A 24,899-nucleotide genomic window follows, 5' to 3' on the forward strand; every position below is an offset into this window, starting at 1 on the left:
TTGTCTCTGGTGTTTGAAGAATCCTTGACATGGACTTTATCGCCACTTACTGGCCTGGCATCCTTGTTTGAGCGTTTGGAAAAATGTTTGCGTTCTCATGTGTACAGACATGTTTTGCAAATGACAGTTTTGTGAATAGAATGGATGGGAAAAAGTAGGCATTTTGATAAATCTTTGTATATGTATGGGCAAGGCAATCAGTCCTCTGAGAGAGGAGCTTCAACAGCTGCAATTAGGGAAAAGATTTGAGGCAATTTGACTGAATGCTTCTATTGTAGGTACTTTAATACTTACACTATATCTGATATATATATATATATACATACACTGTGTATATTTTTTAATTATATTTATGTAAGTGTTGAATTTACAACCCATTTGCAAAACCGACTATACATCTTGAATGATTCTGAAAAAAACAGGATTCTGTTCCATGACTGTGTGTTTAAATTTTCAATGCGGTGCCTTGCTTTTATTGATTCGTGAATAATCTGCACATGACAACCATAGCAGTATTTTAACATAATCAATATACACAACAAGGCAAATTAATGTGAAAATTTTATATATATATATATATATATATATATATATATATATATATATATATATATATATATATATATATATATATATATATATATATACATATATATATATATATATACATATATATATATATATATTCACCTTTTATAAAGGAGCTCATTTTGGTAGCTGATAAAAATAATATTGAGATATTACCCAGCCTGAGGAGACATGAGATAATCCCCAGTCTGCAGAGTCAGAGTTGGACACATTAGACACCCATCCATCACTCCACTCCTTCATGCCTGACCTGCATGATGATACACTCCCTTCTTCATCTGCACTAAAAACTGTTGATAGACATGAATTCTACAAAACATAAGCTGAATCTCTAGATGACTGGACTTTGTATTTTTTAAACAAAACATTTAAAAAAAAAAAAAATCCTTTTATAAATCTCTCAGTATGTTGCCGAAATCTTGCGTACATTTTCTCAGACATTTTTAATAGACTGTTGAATAAGTTGCCATATTTGTTCATTTGTTCAGCATGTAAATGAAACTGTTCTTTCCCCCTGTGGATTTTCTCACCTCTGTCTCTGCCTCCCACAGTTGTATCGGGTGGCCAACCTCACCATGCGTTAGACGGGCACCATGGGAGCGCAGGCGTAATGAGGGAGAGGAGGGCAGCCGGTGACCCCTATTGGTCCTATTCAGGTGAGCTCTCATTTGTGCACCAGCCGGAGCTCTCAGTAGGAGGGGAAATGTATTTCTTTGACTCACTCACCCCTGCTACCTCTTGCCTATATCATTTTCCTCTTTCTGTCTACCATTTTCCCAGTAACCTCTATTCCCTCCTCACTGCAGTAGCCAGAAGGGCTGAATTAGTTTAATAGAAGAGTATACCTGCAGTGTACGTTTTCATTTTTCTTAATAACTGATGATCAGATTATGTTTTAGACAGCTGCGATTAACCACAAATGATAAGTCGACTCAATTAAAATTTATTTATTGTCAGGTTTGGTTCAGGCGTACATGCACAAGGATTGAAATTGCAAAAGCAGACTTCCATGGGTATTGAAATACACTATCAGAAATATAGTAGGCCTAGCTACTTCAGTTTTTCTGTAATTCCTGCCCCTGTTATTAATATGCATGCTTTTAATGTCAAATTAAGTGCTGCTGGGACTTCAGGCCTCTAATCTCTCAGCCATCTACCTTAACAAAACTGGAGAGATGGACGGATGTGGCAGCCCACAGTGAACTTTCAGACGCACGCTTTAATGGATGATTCATTATGTGCACTTTCATGCTTGTAAATATTCTCAGAGTAGTATGTGTTTGCATGTGTGTATTGGGACTGTACAGTCAGGGTGTGTTTTTCAAGTGAAAGTGGCAAATTGATGAGCAAACTCTGTTCACTGAAGTCGTGAAGGGGGCAGTAGCTGAGTTCTAAGCTTTTTAAAACTTGTTTTTTTGTGAAGTGTGCAAAAACAAATTTGGCAAGTCAGATTAATACATATGTCAACAGTTTGTTTTTTTTTAAACTGAGAGGCATCTTGTCTTTCGAGTTTGTACAGAAATGATAATTTTTAGATACACTTTAGTACTCTAACCAACATGTAATATTTTGCAGTATTCATGTAGTAAACTAGTTTCACTCATAAGTTAAATGTAAGAATTTAGTTTTAAACTCGTTATCAACAGAATATGAAGAAATAACGCATTTGACATTATGTCAAAGACATCTATGTACTACTATGTTTTAGAGATATCTTATGAAGTTAGCCTGTGAAACAGCTAGCCCCAGGCCCTCTTTCTCCTGGCGGCCCGAAGCTCCTGTGGTAGCAGCGTAAGCATCAAGACTCCCCTGGTAATTGGACTAGCTGCGCAACTAACTAAGCTAACAAGCTAATGGCAGCTCCAGCTAGCAGTTACTCTGGTCATATACTAGTTCCCCTACACCTTCTTACGTATTGCACCTTTAAATATTGATGATGAGAAAAACGCTCCTTCTGCGTTATTAATTCCTTTATGTTTGATACTGTGATGCTTTTTTTAAAAATGTTTGGGCAGGTGAGATGTATTATTTGGCTGAGTTCTGATAAGCACACATCAATGTTCTTTCACAGCACTGCTTCACATTCACCTATCTACACACATTCACACCCCAGTGCAAACATAGCCTTTGGTTTGCCATCGAGCAGCTCCGGTGGGAAATGGGGGTTATGTGCTCTGATGGAGGGCACCTCATTGGAAGAGCTGAGAGAGTGAGGACCAGTCAGTAAAATTATATTTACAGGTTCCAGGGTCCAAAAACATCACTGAGCAAATAACTAACGCCGCTCCTCTGCTTGGAGTAAATCGAAGCTCTGAGAATTATTTTACTGATGGAATATTTTGTCTTTGGCACTGCTGTTGTGAGAAAAAGATGTATGTATGCATATACATCAGGCTTGAATTCATTTTTTTTTTCTCACTTTCATTTTGCACAAATTTTTCAGAATGGCACATACTGTATGTCTTATTTGTGTGGGCAGGAATACTTAACAAGAGGCATGCTGCTAACTGGGAGAAGATAGGATCACTTACTGTTTAAAAAAAAAAAAAAAATTGTACAGGGCAAGTGGACAAAAAAATTAACAAACATCGGGTCAGTGAACTCGCTGATGGGTTGATTCTGGACATTGGTTTCAGTCTCATGCAGAGCACTAATTCCTACCAGTGAAGGCAGCTGGCTGATTGTACTGAGAAAAAGGGAAGCATTGAGGGAACACAGAAATGTCCATTGCTTTGGAAAGGTAATTAGTGGCTAAGGCTGTGAATGGGGGACAGACAAGCGTGCCTTAGCAGCTAAATGGTTATTAAGGGCATTTGCTCTGTGCAAGTGAGTGTAAAAGAAACGTACACAGTAGGGTTAGCCTGAAGCTAACAGGTACTGTTGAAAAATAGACTTCAGCTCCTTGAGCTAGACACATGTAGAGTACATAATATATAGGTGAGCACGTCATCCATTGTTTCACACATCCTTTCCATACTCCTCACTGTGTATCCTGCAGTCTGAAGAATGTGGAACACAGTGAGTCTGATGAAGTGGAGCAGAAGCCAATATAGTTGAGTAACAACCTCTTTAATCCTTAATTTTTTCAGTTGTAAAAGTTTAATTGTGCTGGATATGTTTTAATATCCACGGAAAAGTATAAACATTCGACACATTGATTTCTTAGTTTAGGTCATATAATAAGATTGTCACGTTACCAGAAGTGTAAACTTCGATAGAATACTGGCATTAAAAAGGATACTTGTGACCTCTTTCGATACTACAGCAGAAAGTAAAAGATTTACGAGGAACACAAAATTAGATTCTTTTTCTTTTTTAAATATTAACAACCTGCACACAGTGCTGAGACAGAAACAGTCACAGAACGCATACCAACATAACTGTAGGGCTGGGTATTGTGAAAAAATGTTTAAATTCAAGTACTGATACCTTGACTTCAATACCAGTTCCTGATGAATCAATCAAGCCTAATCCAATATCAAATAAAACATTTAAATCCACCAGATCTGGATTTTACTTAAATCCTCATAGGATTGTTCTCACTCATAGATACTAGCCACCTACATATGCCAGATTTTCCCCCTGCATTATTCCCTGAGAAATTAATACAAATAAATGAATATCAAAATTGACCAGGATTCTGTCAATATTGAATCCGCCCCTTTGTCTGGATCTGCACCAGAAGTTAATGGGGTCTTTTCTGCGCTAACACCCATCCTCCATCCAAATTTTGTGGAAATCCGTTCAGTGGTTTTTGTGTATTCCTGCTGACAAACCAACCAACCAACCAACAAACACATGCTAAAACATAACCTCCTTGGTGGAGGTAATAATGTTAATATTTGGGCAGCCTTGGGTTAAAAATCTGATTGTAGATCTGCTCTCTTTTTTTTAAATAGCTATCAAAAGCGGCTATTGTATTGTTTTAAACAGGTGTTAATGAAAAAGAATCATCAAGTACATATCAATGTCATCAGTATCAAAATATATTCCAAAGTTTTCATGATAAGAATAGTATTTTACACATTGGTCCAATGCATTGAGGAGCGAGGCACACAGTGTAATGAGAGCTCTTATCATCCCATGACACGTCACCTTCCTGTGTGCTTTGGATATGAACCTCGATGTAAGTAGCCTCGAAACCTACACCCTGAAATTTGATTAAAAGTTATTTAAGGCAAGCTCTGCGTGCGTGCATGTGTGTGTGCGTGTGTGTGTGGAGGCATTTTTCATAAGAGGGATGATATCATACTCCCTATAAGACTCCCACAGGAACAGGGCTATGCATCATTTCCCCCTTTTTATATCTCTGCAGGTTTTCACTTCTTCCCTGTTAGTTTCTCTGGTAGTTGTAATGTTTTTGGCCAATATAGGCGGTAGTTTGCTTTTGATTGCACTCTTGTTGATTTATTGTTCTAGTTTAATTACAGCACAACAGTTGGAGTACCTTAATGTGCATTTGCAGAGGCATTACGCTCGATCCCCTCGAACAGTGTGTAGATTGAGAAGAAAAAAAGAAGGAAAAACTGTGCAAAGAAATAATGGCATTAGATTTAGAGAAATATAGATTAACGCCCTCGAAGATAGTCCTCTACTCTACAGTTGATTTTTATTTTCAGAACATTATGTTTCATCAAGCCCCTGAGTTAAATCGCATGTCATTCCAGACTGACATGAAGCAATTAGGTCTAATGAAAGATTCATGTTCTTGCTGTGCTCACTGGGAGAATTTATGATTTGAGTTAGAAAAAAAGATAACTGTGCTTGGTCGGGGGAAGCTAAAAAAATGCAGTCAAGAGCACATGCTACTGTCGCCCAGATCGTTAAGAAGATGATGATGGTCTACCTCCACAAATGAATAATATAGCTATTAAGGCGCCACATCCCAGTGATTTTGCACATTTGTAACTTACTCCAAGCTCTGCACAGATCGAGCTCCTGCTGTCTGTTTTCATCCAGCAGTCATGGATGTCTGGATGGAAGCCACCCTGACGAGCTGTTGTAGCCACTGAAAGAGCCTGCGATTGTCTGATACGTGTGGATTATATTTCCCCTCAGCCTGACTGTTTTATTCCACATCGCCGGGGTTGCCGGTGATCATTAGCAATCTTTCCACTCATGTCTCACATAATGAAGTGAATGAAGTGTCATTTTCAATCAATTGCTATGTTGATCCAACTTAATTAGTACTTTAGAGGATACAAAACAAGATTAGGTAACTCACTCTTCTTGATTGCCAGGGCTGTTTGTTTTGGCTTTGAATTAACCCTGATTCTACTGCCACACACACTTGCTGTTACTTCCTCTTTTGTTTCTCCACTGCTTCAGATCTTTCACATTATTTTCTTAATTTCTGTTAAAAATAAAAAAATATGCAGCTAAGAGCAGCATTGATTATTTCCCAGCTTTTAAGATAAACACGTCAATCATGCACTCATCATGCAGTTGTTTGATTGACCGCATTAATAGAAATCTTTATTAAAGACAGGCAGTTGTTTGAGCAAATACACCACACGACGAGAGTTTTGACAACGAGAGCTTGATTTCAAAATGTGACCATGTCTCTCAGACTGGTTAGTTGGTTTTGACATGTTAAACTGTATGATTCATATAACCTGGTCGGACTACGTGCTTGTGAAGGCAGAGCACTTTGTCTCTTGCAGCTTGACACCCCCCTATAAAGGCTGGAGGTAAAAGAGCAATGCCATGTTGTCATGGTGCCCGACAGAAGGAGCTCTGCCTCCTGGAGGTAATGAATCGAGAGGAGGATTGCTCCCGGTAGACCATGTACGAGAAGCACTTGACTTTAAAGCAAAGCTCTCTGACTATAAGGCCTTACAGAGGGTATCTATGGAGGACAGAGTATGGAAAATTCTATACAGGGATCCAGGGACATTCTCCTCAGGGATGAAGATGAAAATATCAGCCCTAACGTATGTTTTCCTGGCGAGAAGGACTGAGGCAATTTTTCCAAGATGCTCCAGAGATCTCGCCAAGCTCCCACTGATGAAATCTGATTTATTGTAAATAATGATGTTTCTCCCCTGATTGTTTTGAGACAATCAAATAACAGATATTAAAGTCATTGTGGGATTTGTTTTGTATCATGAATCACGATACACAATTTTGGTTGTCCAAATGAACACTTGAAAGCAATTGTTAAAATCAAATTTCTGCCAGAATGAAATACTTGGAATGGCAGCTGGAAATCACAGTTGAATTTAATTTCCAATGATCATGCAGTTGAATGACATTACCATCATCTAAACAATATGTCCTGTTATTTTCCAAACAAAGTGACTGTAAATATTATGAATCTCAGAAGGTGGATGCAGTGTATTTCATTTAAAGTAATCTTCATATTCATTTAGGAGATCTATCATTTGATCACTGTGCACACCAACCACAATCCATTCATATAAAATCTCATCTTTTCAAGCGACCAAACCTTGCATTGATTCTTGCTTCACTACCTGATTCCAGTCCACTAGTTGGTAAAGGTCAGCCTCTGACCCCCCCCAACCTCCAAAATCTAGTAAAGCCTTTGAAGTAATATGTTGTCTCGTTCGCTAAAGGGAGTGTCACTCCAAATTACATCAATAGTCATTTTGTATAAAACAAATACATTTTTTATTAGTGGCTACAGAATGGTGTAGTGTTGCCAAAGTCGCCGCTTGGAAACAAATTACATAGGACTGCACTATTAATTGAAATATTGACAAAATCTCAGGAAGCTGCCATGGTTTGATAAAGGTAAAATGTGTGAACAGCATTATTATACATTACTGTAGTACTGCAGAGATGCCCTGGCCTGCAAATCTTGTTCTCCACATACTGGAAAACATGTATGTTTGGAAAGACTGGGGGTGTTGCAGTATACTATTACTGGCGATCATCATGGTATTTGAAAATGAAATATTGACGTGTCAATAATACTCATAAGATACTATTGAAACCTCAACATTTTGATGCATTGATAAAATGTTTTATAATGACATCGTAGCCCTCTGAATCAAAATCAAATTGCCTATCCCTAAACACAAGAGTTAATTCACAAAGCATTGCAAATACTACTTCATTAAATGTTTACTAAAGCTAAAAGAGTAGGCGGTGGCTCAGGAAGTAGAGTGGGCCATAATTTTCGTTTTAAAACCATTAAAATCACGATGAATGGACGTTTGTTGGGGTCTGTACCAAACAAACATTTGTAGGCCAGGGCACCACTGCAGCAATACATCACAACACCACTCCATTTCTTACCTCATGCGATTTTGATGATATTTCGATTAATTGTGCAGTCCTAGCCAGCACCTCGCATGGTAGCTTAGTGCCATCGGTGTGTGAACGGGTGAACGAGAGGCAAATTGGGTGACAGCGCTATATAAATGCAGCCATTTACCCTTGAGCCATTTTAAATCGACGAGTTAGAGCAACTCCTCTCCTGATTCCAGGTTTTGAAGGCAACACACAGAGAGGGAATGACAAGTGTTAAAACACCTGCATGCCTTGTTTTCCATGTAAGCCTGCATGCCGGCAGCATAGTAACAGATATCGTTGCCAGTTGACACATGGCAGCCGTCCAGAAAAGCAGCAATTTTATCATACTCAATGCCCCTGATTGGCCCAAGGCTACTGTACCCTGACTACTTCTGTCTGTATGGTGCATTAGTATGTGCCACAGGTGTCAGCTGACGCAACGCTACGTGACAGGACTTTGGTTTGTGTTGCATATGTAGGAATGTCCTCCTTTTTTCCTTCATTCTGAGAGTATGAGCAGTGTTATTTTACAGTAGAGTCCAACCCCTAGGATCTTCTGAACTTTGTTGTACTCATCCTGCAACATTCCTTTACCGCCTCCCGTTGCCACAGTGCTTTCTAGACTTGATTAATTTCCTCCTCCTGGGAGAACAGAGCGAGATTCATCTGTCTTACACTCTAGCATTTGTAGTCACAGCCATTCTCTGTGATGATGGAAGCTTAACACAACATCATCTATATTCCTCCAGTCTCGCTGATGTGTCGTATCAACCTGTAGTTGTACCTGCACTCATTTTCAGAGAAAATGAGAGGTGCAGGAACACTAATTATTAAAAATGAATTTTGCCGGGGCCCAAGCTGACTCATTATTCATCTTGGTTATTGCTAGCAGTTTGGATCAGCCTTCGTGTGCCAGAATTGGTCCATTTGTCTCTGTCAGGGGTGGGCCCTTGACAGATGTGCCAATATGGCTGCCGAAGTTCTGTGCTGGGGGAGAGGCATCTTAATTCTCCATGATGTATCACACTGGCAGCAACCAATTTAGCAGAATTGAGCTCCAAATCATCTTACTTCCCACTGCTTCTGACAATCTGTTTCCTTTCTCTAGACGAGGTAAATATATTAAGCATGGAAATAAATTAGGGATTCCCACGCCCTGGGCTAAATCAGTGAGTTTTTGTTGGAGTTGATTGTTAGTATTGTCACATTAGCATGCTCAGAGAACAGTATCCGGGCCTGTGCCGCCAGGATGCATAAAGGGAGGGCCCAGTGCACAACAACAATGATAAATACTGCCAAATTTTCTATTCCTCTGTTAAGGACAGATTGATGTATTAGACCGACAGGTTTGTTGTGCAAACCTAATTAATTTAATTTCAGGTGTCACATGGTGTTGGTGTGCCTTGTGGCAGCGTATTAGGCCTAGTTGGTGGCTCAGCTCCAACATAATGGATGTGGACATGCTCGGCCTGCTGGGATTGCAATATTGCGGAAGTGTGAGATTGCCAGCCCACAGGTTTTCTCTCTAATGTGGTTATGCTGATGAGCTGGAATGAGCTAGCTAGCAGCTCAGCAAATTTTTAAACACATAATCATGATGACTTACCTCGTAATGAGTACATATCCCCCCCAGAGGTGAGGAGCTAACTGTAGGGTGCAGGGCCGTAATAGTGGCATAATGGCAAAAATGTTGGAAGACGTGCAATGCCTCGCTTGAATTACAAAACAATGATTGATTGGCAGTTACATGTTGAAATGCCGCGAGGTACGTTCGCATAAGATTGCACTTAGAGCTGCGAGGCACGATTTATGGCTTTAAGCACTGCATCACTTCTAGATAACTGAAGTTCCCAGGCTTGTTATATTGTTTATCCCGTGCTGCTATCTCTAGTTTACTGAATTACACTGCTAACTATTGATTCCTGTCTAGATTCTAAATTATAAGAACACTGGCTGTGTAAACATGTAGCCATTGTTGTCCCTGCTTAGCTTGCAGAACAACGGCAACATATAAGAGTAATAGCTTCTGTGGGGGTGAGCTGAGCTCAGAGAGGGCAATAGCTCAGAGTGGTTCAAGCCTTTTTTTAATGTACTGTGTTATTCTCTGAGCTAATGGTGCCTGCGTGGGTGGGGGATATGGTTTGGTTTAAAACAATCTGTAATCAAAATATGCTGATTAGATTTTTCGTAATTGCATGAATATTCGGTCTATAAAATCCGGTTATTTGTCACACTTACTGCTGGATAGCTTAAAGTATGGTGAAAGTTAAAAACTCTTCACATCGCCCCCTCAATGCTGCCATAAAATCCGAAACAACCTGCACCATTATTTCTCTGCAAACCCAAAGACATTTATGTTAATTTAGGTTTTCATATTCTCAGAGTAGCAGGCAGAGGGAAGATCACTCAGCCCTGTCATTCTTTGTCTTGTTGAGTCTCATTACTCATTTAAGTGGGAGCTCATATACCTGCAAGGGGTAATAAATAATGTAGATGTATCATGAAATTATTGGGGTGGAAGCTGTTCCCTGCTTTATAAAATGCGTGATCGTCCAAACCTTTTGTGCACTAAGCAAATACCTTCTCTGATTTTCTGTCGGTATCTTCTGCTTTTAAAACTGAAAATGAGACTCTTCATTCAGCATCAGTAGGCAGGATTTATAAATGGACTGTGATTGAGTTGAGCAAATATAATCATCATGTTAGAACATTTGGTGAGTGTGCTAATGTGTCCAGTTTCAGCCATTTCCCTGTCATTTTCTGTTTCAAAATAGGTTTTTAGCCCATCACAGCAGCAGAGGGAAACTTTGAAGCTAGAGGGCAAAGGGCCACTTTGTCAGTCATCCATGTGCATACCACTGCCTCTGCTATTTCACGTCATTAGCTGCTTCAGCAGCACCACCAAGCATATATTTTCATTTCATCTACTTGCCATTTAAGTAAGCTGATTTCTCAGTGCATGTGTCTGTAGGAGGAAAGGTGCAACAAAAAGAGTCTGTGGAGGGGAAGTGGGAATTTGTACTTTTTAAGAGCAAACTTTTTATGTATTTTTATGTCCATAGCAAGTGCAGACCTGCCCACACAAACTTTAATTATAAAATAGATGTAAGTGATCTTGAACAGAATTCACCTCTCCTTTGGGATTAATGTTCTCGTCCTCTGTGTCAGCATCCTCCTCCCTTATATCCCTTAATTTCCCTCCTCATCTATCTTTCCAAACGCTGGCCACATCTCCCTTCTGAGCAGGGGTTTGCGTGTGGATGCTTTGGGGGTAGTGAGGAGGGTGAGACACAGACTGGATTAAGGCTGGATTTAAAATGGCCGCTTGCTGTGCTTAGCTCAACACTCATCTGGGGATGTGGTCATGTGCTATCTTGTGATTTGTGGCCTAATTAGCGGTTTTGGGGGTACTCACGAATAAAGAACTTGCACAGTTCCTCTGTCTCTGTTTTAATTTCTTCCTTTCTCTTGCCTCTGTGTACAGGCTGGCACATGTACCCACATATGCACACAATCTCCCACTCTCAAGCTGTAAAAAAACAAGCAAAAGATGACTGTGAAACCACAGGAATAAGTTGCAGACATAAGGGTGTAACTGTGCAGAGAGAGGCCTCTCCACAAGGCCAATTTATCATCATCTGCCGGAATAAATAAATGCTTGCTTGTTTAGTTCAGGTCAAAGTGCACAGCTGCAAAAGTTACAGATAGGAATTTGGCTGGAGATGATGCCCACCTCTGCCAAGAAGGTTATGTTAAGGTGGCCTCTGGCTGTCTGTTTCAGTCTGTTACCAACGTATCTCACACTAATGGCTGGGATTGGCTTGGACCTCGTTGTGTTCAGCTGTGATCTCTTCAGAGAGTTCATGCAACAAACAGGAAGGCACCTATTAACTGTGGAGACTCTATGACCTTTCTTATACAATAACCATCATCTAAACTTTGGCTATACGCAACCGTTGCACTGTATTATTATCTCCTCAAGAAACGGCTGCATATGAAAGTGGTGGTTAACTCGCGACATTATTAGGACTAAGACGAGGTTTTCACTCTGTTAAGTGGGTTCATGTTTGTGCCTTGCTTTGCATAAATATTTAAATGCCTCTTACTGATAAACAAATCAATCCAAACTTGTCAGTAAGTGAAAATATTGCCACTGCAGCTGCTGCAGCTACTTGTAGTAGTACTTCTAGAGAAAGCATCGTTTAATTGTTATTTTTACATCTTTCCTTTGAGAGTGAATCTCTTTCCTAGTGTGTGAGTGTGCGCATTTTTGTATTTCTGTTTCGACGAACAGAAATAGAACAGCTCATAAATCTTCAATAATTTCTATGTCAGGACTACAGTCCGTGGATCTCTGTATCATTCCCAGACAGCTTGTGTACATGTGATTCGCAGAGCTGATCTCCACTTTGGGTTGAAAGTCTTGTCTTCCTTCCCCCTGACTTCATTTGCAATCTGTATCTGATATTCTAAATAACGACCAATTTTAGATACAAGTTGTGTCCACACATTGTACAGAAGACATGCTGAATGCATTGTATGGTATATCTGTTTCTACTATGTCACATTTTAGACATTTTCAAGGGATATAAGCTTTCATATCATGAGTGTTTAGGGGAGGATTATTGAGCCATTCTGCAGTTTTGACAGTATAAAATTGGTATTGCCTAAAATAGCAGCTCTCGCAAAACAAGATGTACAAGCAGGCGAAACAAAACACCAGATAACATGTCATCTGAAGGTTCACTGTGTGGGTGGAGATATTTCACCTCTGCCTTCTGACTCTGGCTAATAGTCTGCTTAGTGGTGACCTCATGCTGTGGGGGTCATCCTGATGCCATGACAGGCAGGTAAGTGAGAGGCTTCTGTGTGTCTCAAAACCTCTGTCCCTTGGGAGACAGCAGCCTGCCTGTCTCTTCATGCCCGTCCTGGTTTTATCACTGCTGTGACCCATAGTCAAGACCCGCAGTCTCATCCTCCTGCCATCCCTTAGTCAAAGAGACAACGGCCCTCTAGCAGGCATCTACCGTCGCTCCCTCTCCCCTCCCTATCTGATGGCCAGCTGCTTTGTAGGAGACTGGTGACACAATTGGTTCAGTAATCTTTGAGATGTGTTTGGCATTTTCAGCCACGCTAGCTGTGTGGCTTCAGGCATTGCAATGTCTGACTGTCTGTCGTTCCGCCCCTTTGGTCCAGACTGAAATTTCTTTTGGATGGATTGTCATGAACCTTTTGTACAGATGTCGATGGTGCCCAGAGGATGAATCCTATCGACTTTGGTGCACCCCCGCATTTTTTACCATAAGCCGGTCAAAGTTTGAACCTAAAAAATATCCACACGTCTATTTGATGGATTGGCACAACATCTTGTACAATCACGGTTCCCAGAGGATGTATCCTAACTACTTTGATGATCCCTTGGCTTATCCTGTACTGCCATTAACAGGTCAAATATTTAACCTGTAAAGTATCTACACATCTACTGGATGGATTGGCACACAACCTTGTACAAAAATGGTTCCCAGAGGATAAATCCTATTCACTTTTGGTGATCCTTTGGTTTTCCCTGTATTATCATTAGCAGGTTAAGGTTTTCACTTGTAATATATCTAAACATCTACTTGATGGATACATCGTACAGACAATCACGCTACCTAGAGGATGTACCCTCATGACGTTTGTGATCACTTTTTACTTTTCCTCTAAAGCCCCCATGACATTCATATTTGTGGTTTTAAGGGAAATGTCTCACACCATGAGATTTGGTGTAGACATTCATGCTACCCCAAGATAAACTGTAATCTTTAAGTTTTCATCTAGCATTACCATCAGGTCAAAATTTTGACTTGCACAATATTTGGTTTATGAGCAAACACCTGCAAAACTAATACAATACACATCAGCCTCAGCTGTACTTTGTGTTTAGTGTTAATTAGCAGATGTCAATATGCAAGGCTTGCAAAGCTGTAAGACTAAAGCAGTCTAGTTCATCATTTTATATGAATATAGTTGAAGAAGGTGCCGTGAGACATAACACATATATGATGTCAGTCTTTTAAAAGTGAGTTTTGCACCATGAGGCTATTTTAGCTAGATATGCATTCTACTGTCATTAAAATGATTGATGTACCTAACTCTACTTTAACCAAATGTGTACTTAAAACTGTCACAAGACAAAGGGAACACCATATAGAGACCCTGTTTCCCTTAATACCCAATTGGACTAAAATGATTTAGACTGACGAGCCAGCATTGTCCTTGTTAAAGCTCTGCACTCCCGCCAGCGAGTAGAGAAAGTGGTAACGCTGTGCCCTTCCTAATAGTCAGGTGCGTAAGTCCTAGCTTAGTGGAAGTTCCGAGAGCCAAAGAAGAGATAATTAAACTAATGGATGAAGCTGCATAAATGGAATATAAAGGTATGACAGTTCACAAAGAGGTGATGGCTTAGAGTGAGATAAGGTACTCACTGAAAAGGAGTGTAACAATAGGAGTAGATGGAAATAGTGATGTGTCAAATTGGAGATGGATTCTGTTATATTTCGTGTGTGTGTGGGCATGTGTGGGCACGTGTGTGCATGTTGGTGCACAGTCTAAGCATGCACGGCTCTGATTTATTCCATTGAGAGAACCACATCATGTGCTGCTTCCTCTGAACAAACATTTCCAACATAAATGCATATTGTGCACATGTCCTCACACACTTCAGCCTCCGTGCTCCATCTCGATTGTAAGAGTCCTCTAATTTGAATAATGACTGAAATACTCTCTGATTATTCCTTAATATAATATTGACTTTAATTTGAATACAGTGGCCATTTCTGATATGGAAACGTCCATCACATGACCAGCTGCAGGACATTTATGAGTGCCGAGGTTAGCGTCTGTACTTCCGACAGTTAGCTGATATGAAACAGTTGCCCTTGGACAAAGCGGAGTAATGTAGCGTCACTAATCAGCGTTTCACTTTGTGGCTCTACAGAAGAGGTGTGTGTTCCGCTCCACAGAGTGCTCACCTCTCTCTACTGTTTACAATTAACAAGAGGTTTCCTTACGCTGATGCAGTATTGGATTGATGTCAATTTGCAGCGATACACAGAGAGGGTGAACCCCGAGAGAAAACATTTACTTCGCTTTATACTGTGTGGAAAAACAACTTTTAAATGCGCAACTGTGAAGTTTAAAGGAAAGGGCTTTTATTTATCTGCTTTTTTTTTTTTCTTACTTAATTTATGCAAAACCATCTCTCCTAAACGTAGTCATTAGCAGGACAAACATATGGTTTGTAAACTGAAGCTAAATGAAGCAAATTAGAGGGAAGTGTGTTTATAAAACATCTCATGCATCAAATATTTGAGCCGGACCTAAATAAAGATCTCTGTAGAGGAACAGTTTGTTAGACAGTAAAGTTTGCTGGAGAAGCTGCTACTGAAACAACCGTTACAGAATCGTGAAAATGGGTGCAGGTTACAGAAACACCTGTTTAAAACATTCGGCCATAATTTTTGTTAAGCCAACTACTTGTCAAGAATTATTTCTTACCCTTGGTGTTTTTCGCAAACAGAATTAAATTAATTCAGGAACAGCCTAGTTTTTACTAATCAAAGTTATCATGTGATGCAACAAATTTTTAATTGCATCATCCAGTGCATCATCTCCAGAAGGTATGTTATATTTAGGCTGCTTATTTTTGGCCCAGATGCAATTACTGGTCAGTTTTTTACTTCTACAGTTTGATCATTTGATTACACTAATGAATCTTTGTTTCAGCTTCTTGTGCTTTGGAGATGGTTGAGCTTGTTTGTATGGAGGTCACCATTTGACACAGTGAATGCACACAAATAATGAACAAATTTGTCTACTTAAAATACTGCCATTGTTATAACAAATGCTCAAATTATCTAGCACTCTCTATTCAAACATTGTTCGGATTTAATCCACAACTCAGAGCCCTGATGCACCGGGTCGGCTTCAGAGAATTGGCGCCAACAAAGGCTGCCTGATCAGTTTGTGTCACCTCTTGATTAAAGTTTAATTTAACTGTTTACATTGGCAGCTTTTACAACACGATGAAACTGAATTTAAATCACATTAAATAAAAACAAGTGAATAATTTGAATCATAAATCAATTTATTGTCAACACTCAACACTTGCATCATGTTACTATTCACTAAACAACCAAACAGAATAGAAAAAAACATCATAATTCTGCATTATTCAGTGAAGGACATAAACACGTGGCGCTCTTAAAGCCTGAAATATTCTCATGCAGAAAAATAAAATGGGCTGCTGATAACTGACCTTGGTTTTTATGTAAGCAAATGAGTTGAGAACACTTTAAGTCAACAGCTCAACAAGCAGAACAAGCAGATATATATATATACATATATATATATATATATATATATATATATATATATATATATATATATATATATACATATACACACAAAATATATATTTTGAGAATGAGTTAATCAGCATACTGCTATAGCTGTGCGCATAGCTGTGTTTTTTAGCTTAACAAACCATATATCAAAAGTGGAATTAACAAGATAAATGTGTTTACATTGGGCTGTCATGCACTGAGCACTCATACAGTGGACTCTAATCATTCAGGTCACACCCGTTTTTCTTTGCTTTGAAAGGTGGATATCGGAGGTAAGCTAATTATTTTGTGGACATGCGTGCAGAAAGATACCACAGTCTACAGCTGTTTGATCTGACAGAGCGGGCTGTCCACCTGCTGCTTCTTCTCCAATCACCTGCCTCGCCTGTCGCAGAACAGCAGCTGTGCTGTGAGGCAGAACAAACAGGGACATGTAGAGAGTGACGGCCCACAAACTGCACCCATCTCATTTTACTTTAGAACGATGTATACGCTATTTTTTGCAGAACCCATTCAAGAATAGAGACTTGCAAGTGATGCATTGTTAGAGTCTATGATTTTGTCTTGAAGTAGTAGTAGTAGTAGTAGTTACTACTTAATACATTTGGCAGAAATGTTACATGTATTGTATTGTGTGCTGACCATCCAGTGATCCCTTCAGAAGTGAAGCTTCAGAAACATTTGTCGGCATGTTGGCTGCTTGCCATATTGAAGAGGAAGCTGCTAAAGTTTTTGAATTGTAGGGGAAGCTCTTCCTCATGGGAGAGAATGTATTTCTGTCCCTCTTTTTCTTTACACAAGGTCCTGGAGATTATTTTTACAGACTAGGGGATGTTGTACTTAGGCAGTGGCCAACACCCAAGAACAGGAAGCCACAGTTTCTATGAAAGTCCACGAGATGGAAGCAGATAGCGCCAAGGGAAAACAATATTTTGGCTGGAGCTCATTCTGGTGGCCAATTAGACCCCAATGCTTGTATGATTTACCACTTCCTCTACCTGCTTTTATGTGTTCGGGGCTGCTGTGCGGAACACAATGAACCCTGATTAAAGATTGAGCTCAGGCTCGGAGACAGCACTGGCGCCATTCTTATCAGATGCCTACTTCTCAGAACTCAGCAAGACCACCTGAAATCAATGGATGGATGGTTTAGTACACTGACATACTCAGAGTGAGCATGTTTAGACTTTTTAAGTATCGCTAGTTTTGTAAAAAGCACTTCACTGATACCAATGATTCTGCAAATGATTTTGCTTTTGAATGCACAGTTCTCCCAAAGGCCTCATATAGGCGCCTAACCAACTACTCAATATTTGATCTCTTGGCAATGCTTGATACATAAATGTGTTTAAAATAGAAACAGTTATTGCTTGCCAGTACAGATTTGTAAAGGGCAGTCAACATATTAAATTCAAATTCGAGTGAAACAAATAGTCAACTGGGAAACGCACAGTATATCTAAGGATTTGAAGTCAGCAGGCAAATATTGTGAGCCCTTTGTCTTTTAAAGCAATCGACTGAGACACATTGTATATGCGGAGAGACAGATGGATTGTTTGTCTTTTCCTCCACCCTCTCCTGTAGACATGGGCTGGAAGTGAAGCCCGGATCTTGAATGGCTGGGTGGAGTGAAGGGTATGAGGTCACACAGTTAATTGCATAATGAAACATGTCTGGTTTAAGATAACGCCTCAAAGAAACCATTATGTAATCAGAAATCGGAACTAGCTTAAATTTGATTAAAATCTAAAGTGCAGTCAGACCGTATTAGGTCACTGATATGTTTTTCATAATTTTGGCCGTTTTCTCCAGCACATTGCTTTTAAAATCCAACAGTTACTATCCAGTGTTTGCCCTAGGACTTTTTCCAGCAACGGTGCCAAAAATGGTGAGTCTTATTTAGCGCCACCGGAAGAGATTTAGTGAGTCAGCTGGCACGAGAATGTATGATAACATGAAGTATTAAGGAATCTACTAGAATGAAATCAAATAATTTCTGCCGGGAATTTTTCAAATTTCACATATAGGAGAAAAAATGGCTGCCTCCTTGGTTTTATCACATCAAACTCAGCTTCATGACCATCATCAGCACTTCTTTTCCTTACCAACCAGTTACCAAACTCATCTGAAAATCTCATTTTAAAGTTAAATAGACAAGCTGAAATATATTTGAGTTTCTGCAAGATGTTTGATGACCATGTGCTGAAAATTTTGACATCATTGCGATTTACGTCCCTGTTTACAACACACCAAAAGCAAATGATGAGCCCGACATTCATTTTCAAAGGGAAATGAACCATCGCTTGCGTAGGAGTGAGAAGAGTTTGGGAGAGTTGTCTTCTAAACATTGAACCTCAATACTACAGTTTCAAGTTTACTGGAGCATCTGATGGGTCTATCCCAATATAACAATTATGACAGGAAAAGTCAAGCTTGGAGCAAATTAATGTCAGAAAAGGGACAAATTGACAGCGAATTGACGTTAAATAAAGATAAAGACAAGTGGCTGACCTTTGAGCTGTTCGTTTCTGTGTCTCATTTCTACATCTTTGCTGAACTTAATTGTTATAAATTGGTAGCAGAGCCTTTGTTGCTGCCAGCTGTGCTTTCAAACAATCAATAACCAATAACAAACTGCTAAACTGTTGCAAAGACTGGGAATGTTCAATTTATAATCCTCGTCCCTGACACTGACCACTTTAAGTAGAGATCGTTAGTTTAATGCATTTGGGGGGATTTTTATATAGGTTTAGAGGCGACGCTAATCATTTACCAGTGATGGATAAACTGCTGTTGAATGCTATCAGCTTTAGGCACTGACTTTTCAGCTTTGAGGGTGTTCATGTTGGAAGAACAGTGTAGGATTTGGTCATCCCTTCTATAAATAATCCACCACTCCAAAAAAAAGAAAATATTTTTCCTCTTGTTCCTACAGTTAAATGTTTAAGTTTCACTGTGTAGAATGATGCATGTGCAGATGTTGACACTAGAGGCTGTATTTAACACACATTGCTTTAAGTGTCAATTTTCTACACACAAATAAAATATAAATGCAACACGTTTGTTTTTTACTTTAAGACACGATGCCACAGATTTCCGTGTTTTGAGAGTGCATGTTGACTGCTGGAATTACCACCGGAGCTGTTGTCTGTGAATTAAGTGTTTATATCATTCCACTCTAATTTTAGAGTGACATTTAATGATGACCAGTCCGAGGCACACCCATGCACTGATCATGCTGTTTAATTAGCATCCTGATATGCCACACATGTCATGTGGATGGATTATCTTAGCAAAGGAAAAGTGCTCACTAACAAATTGATGCTTCAGCTTGTGAAAAATAGGGGCATAAACAGAAGTGTTGCGTTTATATTTTTGAGTGTAGTTGGAAGCCAATTGTGGTCCACTTTGCAGCAGAAGTGTGAGACTGGACTTTAGAGTGGAGTAGGAGGCAACTTGTGTCCAGCAGTTAAACTTGTGAAATGAAAATATTTGCATATTCATATATTCTGGAACTTTTAATGAGGGAGAAGGAATCAGTGTCAAGGATTTTAATATGGTAATTATACTTCTTTCCTCCAAAAAACATGTCCGACATATTAGAGAATTTTTTATGTATGCCTAATTCATGTGTGGAGGGGCTCTTTAAGGACAGTGGAGTAGAACAATGGTCCTAAATGAACTTACCCACAACCAGTTTTTAATAGGCAAACAGCAGAGTGCTCTTGACTGGCCGAGTCATTTGACCTCAGTCCAAATGGGCTTGCATTTCACTTGCTGATGGCAAAAAGCCACAAGTGAAGATGGCTGTAGTACAGGTCTGGCAGAGCAGCACGGAGGAGGATATCAAGTGTCTGCTAATGTCTACAGGTTGTAGATTTCTGGCAGTGATAGAAAGCAGAATCAGCAGCCAAATCTGAAAATATTATGTCTTAATTCAAGTTTATTTTATTATGTCCAATTACCTTCTGTCTCTTTACTTTCAGGTGATTATGTGAAAAATAGGCTACAATTTCCACTGATCTTATTATAATAGCATCAAACTGATAAACCTTATAGTCATTGTTACAAGTCCATTCCAAGCTTGAGCACACAAATGTGTAACTCAAATGTGTAACCAATTTACCTAGGGCCTCCCAGTTTTTGTCACAGATGTTCTTCAAAAATGAATGTTACAGTAAAACGGGACCCTCAAAAATCCTATACTATAGCTGTACTCCGAATACTGTTAAGTTATGAATTTTTGACGATTGGCCATCAGAGCTAAATTTCAGCATTTTTGTGATTCATTGTATGTGTATTTGAAACCTCAGTAACCGCTTATTTTTTACTGGATTGGGTTGAAATTTGTCCCGAAAACCCAAGAGACCCTTTAAATAGTTGTTGCTTAATCATTTTTTACCCAAACAAAGAATCTGCCATTTTCAAAAATTCATATCTGCAGTAGTTTTCACTTTCTTGCAGCCAAATTTTGGTTCTATGTTGTAATGAAATTGTAACATCTTGGAGAAATTTTTTCATACTCTTCAGTGGCTGTAATATTACATTCAGTGGTTTTATTTCATAGGTAGATATTTTTACTGTTGACTTCAAATTTTTTTTTATTCTTGTGTGATACCTATTGGGCCTGTTTTTCACTGGGTTCAGGACATTTGCAGGTATACAGAACAGGATGACATAATTTTGTATGCAATAAACCAAACCATTACAGGCTGTAATGAGAACACAATATTAATCTTTAAATAAATAACCTCAAATCTTCTTACTGAACTACTCTGATAAAGTCAGTACTTGCTTTTCAATTAGTGAGATTTATTTACCATGCCAGTAAAGTCTCTATTTGTCTCAGGTGTCGACCATATTTGAAGTCCTCTTTGCAGGCATGCTCCCGTTTTTTCATCATTTCCTTTCAGGACACTTCTGTAATTTCATCAACCCTCAAAGAAACCAAATAAAATCGACATAAACTTCTCTTTTGGTTTGACAGACAGGCGACGTCTCCAGATTAGATTGTTTAACTTGAGTCACACACCACATTATCTTCTCGCTGCAGACTGGCAACCCAGAAGCTGCTCACTTCACGGTGTAAAAAAAAATTAAAAAATAGAGAAGATATTCTGGTGTCTGGTGGTGGTTGTGTGCCCGCTGGTGCCTGTCAGTTAGTGTCAGCTCGTCTAGCATATCACAGGAACATAATGGTACTCTACAAGAAAGCAGAATACAAAGTACCTATCCCTCTGAGTTGTATCTCCTCTTTGTCATCTTTTGTTCTCTTGAAGTAATGATTTAAGTTGTCATGGAGACACATACAGCATTTCCAAGGCTTCAGCATTAATACTTTCTTCTGCATTGCTGTTTTTTGTTAATTACAATAGGAAACATGGTAGTGCACAGTATGTCAGGGTAATAATGGTGAAACCCATGTTTTTAAACCTCTGTCTCACTCCGGGAAGTGTTCTCCATGAACAGGCTTTCACTGAGCCTCTTCCCACCATAACTGCACATTATGGCCTCATCACATTCGAGGTTGTGATTATTAACTTCTCTGGAGATAAGACGTTTAACCTCCACTTCTCTCCTCAGAAAATGTGGCTCCAGTTCTGCTAATTGGTCATTAGATTGTTATGAAATGCTTGAAAGAAACAGCTAGAAGTAGAAAAGATTATTTTTGTGATTCTCGTTTGCTCTATCGCCTCTGTTGAGATGACCACTGTATCTGATCCCTTTTTGTTTCAGTCAGGGGAGCTTGTCTGAAAAGGCTATTTTGTGGAGAGAGTAAAGCTTTTGAGAAAAGTTGAGTTCAGTCCAAAACACTGTATCTAATGTAGGGGAAAGAGTGTTTGTGCTTGAAGATTGTCACCGTACAAGAAATTAATTTGGCCTACAACCTCCATGGCAGGCAGACAGCAGCATAGTACAGCTTTTGGATGAGTCTGCTAGAAGCATAGTGGTGGCTCGGGCTATAGTTGCAGGAGATAATAGATGAATGCAGATCGTCCAGAGTAATAAAGCAAGATTAATATTTCAGTGAAGTACCACTTCAGACAACCCCTAGAAGGAGTCTAAGGCCCAGATATCCGGCTCATGAGTTCAGAATCATTTAACAAAACTTGCGTCTGATCATATCAGTCATCACCCACATCTAAAGTAACTGGCTCCCTGTTATATAAAATAACCATTTGAACTTATGTAACTTGGGTCAGTAAGTGACCCGCAGCATCAGCAGAAGAGAGTGCAACTTCAAAATGATTCTTGCAGAGTTTCATTTTGATGGTTGAGATAGCGGAGGATTATTGATGATCCATTGGATCTGATGATTCATTGGATCTTGTTTGCTTTCTCTGTCATTTTGGCTTTGGCATTACATTTGGAGTGGAAGTAGTTATCTTATCTGAACCCTGTGCCAGCTATCTCTGAGAGCAGCCAGACCTTTAATCACCTGTCACAGTTGGTGGCTGCTGTAACTTAAAGGAGGCTGATACAGTAGTGGCCCTGAATGGAATGATAGAAAGTTACAATAGCAGGGCTTGTATTTATCAAATGCATCAAATGAAACGGCATTGTCTACCAGAGTCTACAAACGAGGGAGATTGATTGGACACAGATAAAAGGATAAGATCTGTAAATTAATGTGGCCTATAAATAAGCATATTAAATTTTTTTCAATGCGTCCATGATAGGCGTGAAGAATTATGTTTTTGGGTTGTCCGTCTATACGTCCCATTCTTGTGAACGTGATATGTCATAAGAATGCTTTCAGAGGATTTCTTCTTATTTGGCACAAAACTGTTCACTTGGACTGGAGGATGAACTGATTAGATTTTGGTGGTCAAAGGTCACTGTGGCCTCACAGAACACATTTTTGACCATTACTCAACAACTTGAGTTTTATACCCAAAGGGCCAAAGGTTAACTTCACTGTGACATCATAATGGTCTTCAAAAAAGCTTTTGCCATTATTCAACCCCATGCCTCAAGAACAGCAACTTAACTGCTGCATGGAGGCATGCAACTGCAAGGTGCTAATTCAAGGTTTGTTTGTTTGTTTTTTTCGAATTAAAATCTTGAATAAATTAATTAAATAAAGCTATAAAAACACGTCATCTTCAGCGAGAAAAAGTGGGAGTCGTGCATTTTGTTAAATTACTTGTTACATGTTTTGTGAATGAGAACAACTCAATAGCTGAATTTGTCCGCACCTTGAAAAACAGCCAAACTATACTTAAATCTAATCTTTTAGTAACAACATTTTTAATTTAATTACTAATAACAATTTTTAGATTAGTAGAGGGTATTTATGCTGCTATTTGTTTCATGCAAGACTTGTCATTAATAATCCTGCTTAGTCTCTTTTACTCCTGATCCCAATTAATTGTATGCAACTAATGATTATTGTCATTATTGATTAATCTGCTGATTGTGTTCCTGGTTGATTGTTTGGTAGTGAACAATACCATAATCAATAGTAATATAACACAAATTTCTTGTTTTGTCAACCAACAGTCGAAAAGTCCCCAAAACGTTTAATTGATTTAAATATTAGACTGGGAAAAGCAGACAGTTCTCACTTGTGAGAACTTGAAGCCATGAATTATTTGGTATTTTTGCTTACTCCAACATGGTTCCAACATGTAAAAGGTGATCTACATTGCCAGTATTGTCACTGACTTGCAGATTTTATGCTGAGAAAATGATCATTTTGTGGCCCTATGACTAAAATGTACTTGTTGGGGCTGAATTTTCTACTGTCACTCTCAGCTGAACCAACTTTTGTCATTTTTGAGAAGTTTCTCAGACTCTTAACTCTCTTATTTTTGTCCCAGTGTCTCTACAATAAAGATGGAATACAAAGAGATTATTTCTGGTGTGCTTACTTCTTCTATCTCTTTGTTCGTGACAGAACTGACAAGGTCAAATAAATGCACCTTTTAATTTGGTGAAGTGTAACTGAAGAGTCACTCATGCATCACCCTCTATGTCTCCCATGGTGACCCTGGATACCTTTTTTCATTCTTGCAAACTGCACTGATATATCGAGTACCTTTTCCTTTAGATCTCGCCTGAGAAGAGGATGTTGAACAATGTTGAGGAAAAACCCTTTAAAAGCACTGAAGCCGACTCTGCAATTATTTTCTCGTTTTATAATTCCTGGGCAGAAATTATTCACTGTTTTTCATTGCATATTCCCTCACTTGTCTTTGAAGCCTTCTGACGCCCACTGAGGGCATTATGGTTTTTACCTTAATGGTTCACTGATAATTGAGGCGTCTTACGCAGACCAGCCATAAAGGAATGTGACAAGAAACTCCTTTTGAAAGAACAGTTCCCTATTAATATAAAATCATACTCACACGCACACAGATAGAAGGACAATTGTTGCAAATGATGATTCACTCATATAAACCTCCTCTCATTTCCCTGAAAGCTTCCACTGTTTGTCTCAGTAAGACTTCTGTGGGTATGTTGAAACTTCTCACTAACAGTTTTTGTTCATAAAAATGCATATCACTTGTTGAACTGCGCAGTAATGATAGCGAAGAACGACCCTGTCCTTGGTTGATCTCTTGTTTAGTCACACATTTTACTCTGGTGTAGCATTTTGTAGATTTGGCAGTGTGACCTCATTTAGACTCGGGAACAGTCAGTCACCAAAATTGGCTGCCCCAA

At 39.1% G+C, this 24,899-nt stretch overlaps 1 protein-coding gene across 1 annotated transcript in view; it reads left to right on the forward strand.

The window, feature by feature from the left end:
- ca16b (carbonic anhydrase XVI b) overlaps window positions 1–24,899 on the forward strand; it is a 108,827-nt gene that overhangs the window by 23,954 nt on the left and 59,974 nt on the right. Inside the window, exon 2 of the mRNA XM_073468820.1 lies at window positions 1,140–1,244. Coding sequence (XP_073324921.1) covers window positions 1,140–1,244 — 105 coding nt within the window. The remainder of the gene's footprint in view (window positions 1–1,139; window positions 1,245–24,899) is intronic.

Source organism: Pagrus major, chromosome 6 (genome assembly GCF_040436345.1).
Source record: "Pagrus major chromosome 6, Pma_NU_1.0".
Classification (NCBI taxonomy): Eukaryota; Metazoa; Chordata; class Actinopteri; order Spariformes; family Sparidae; genus Pagrus; species Pagrus major.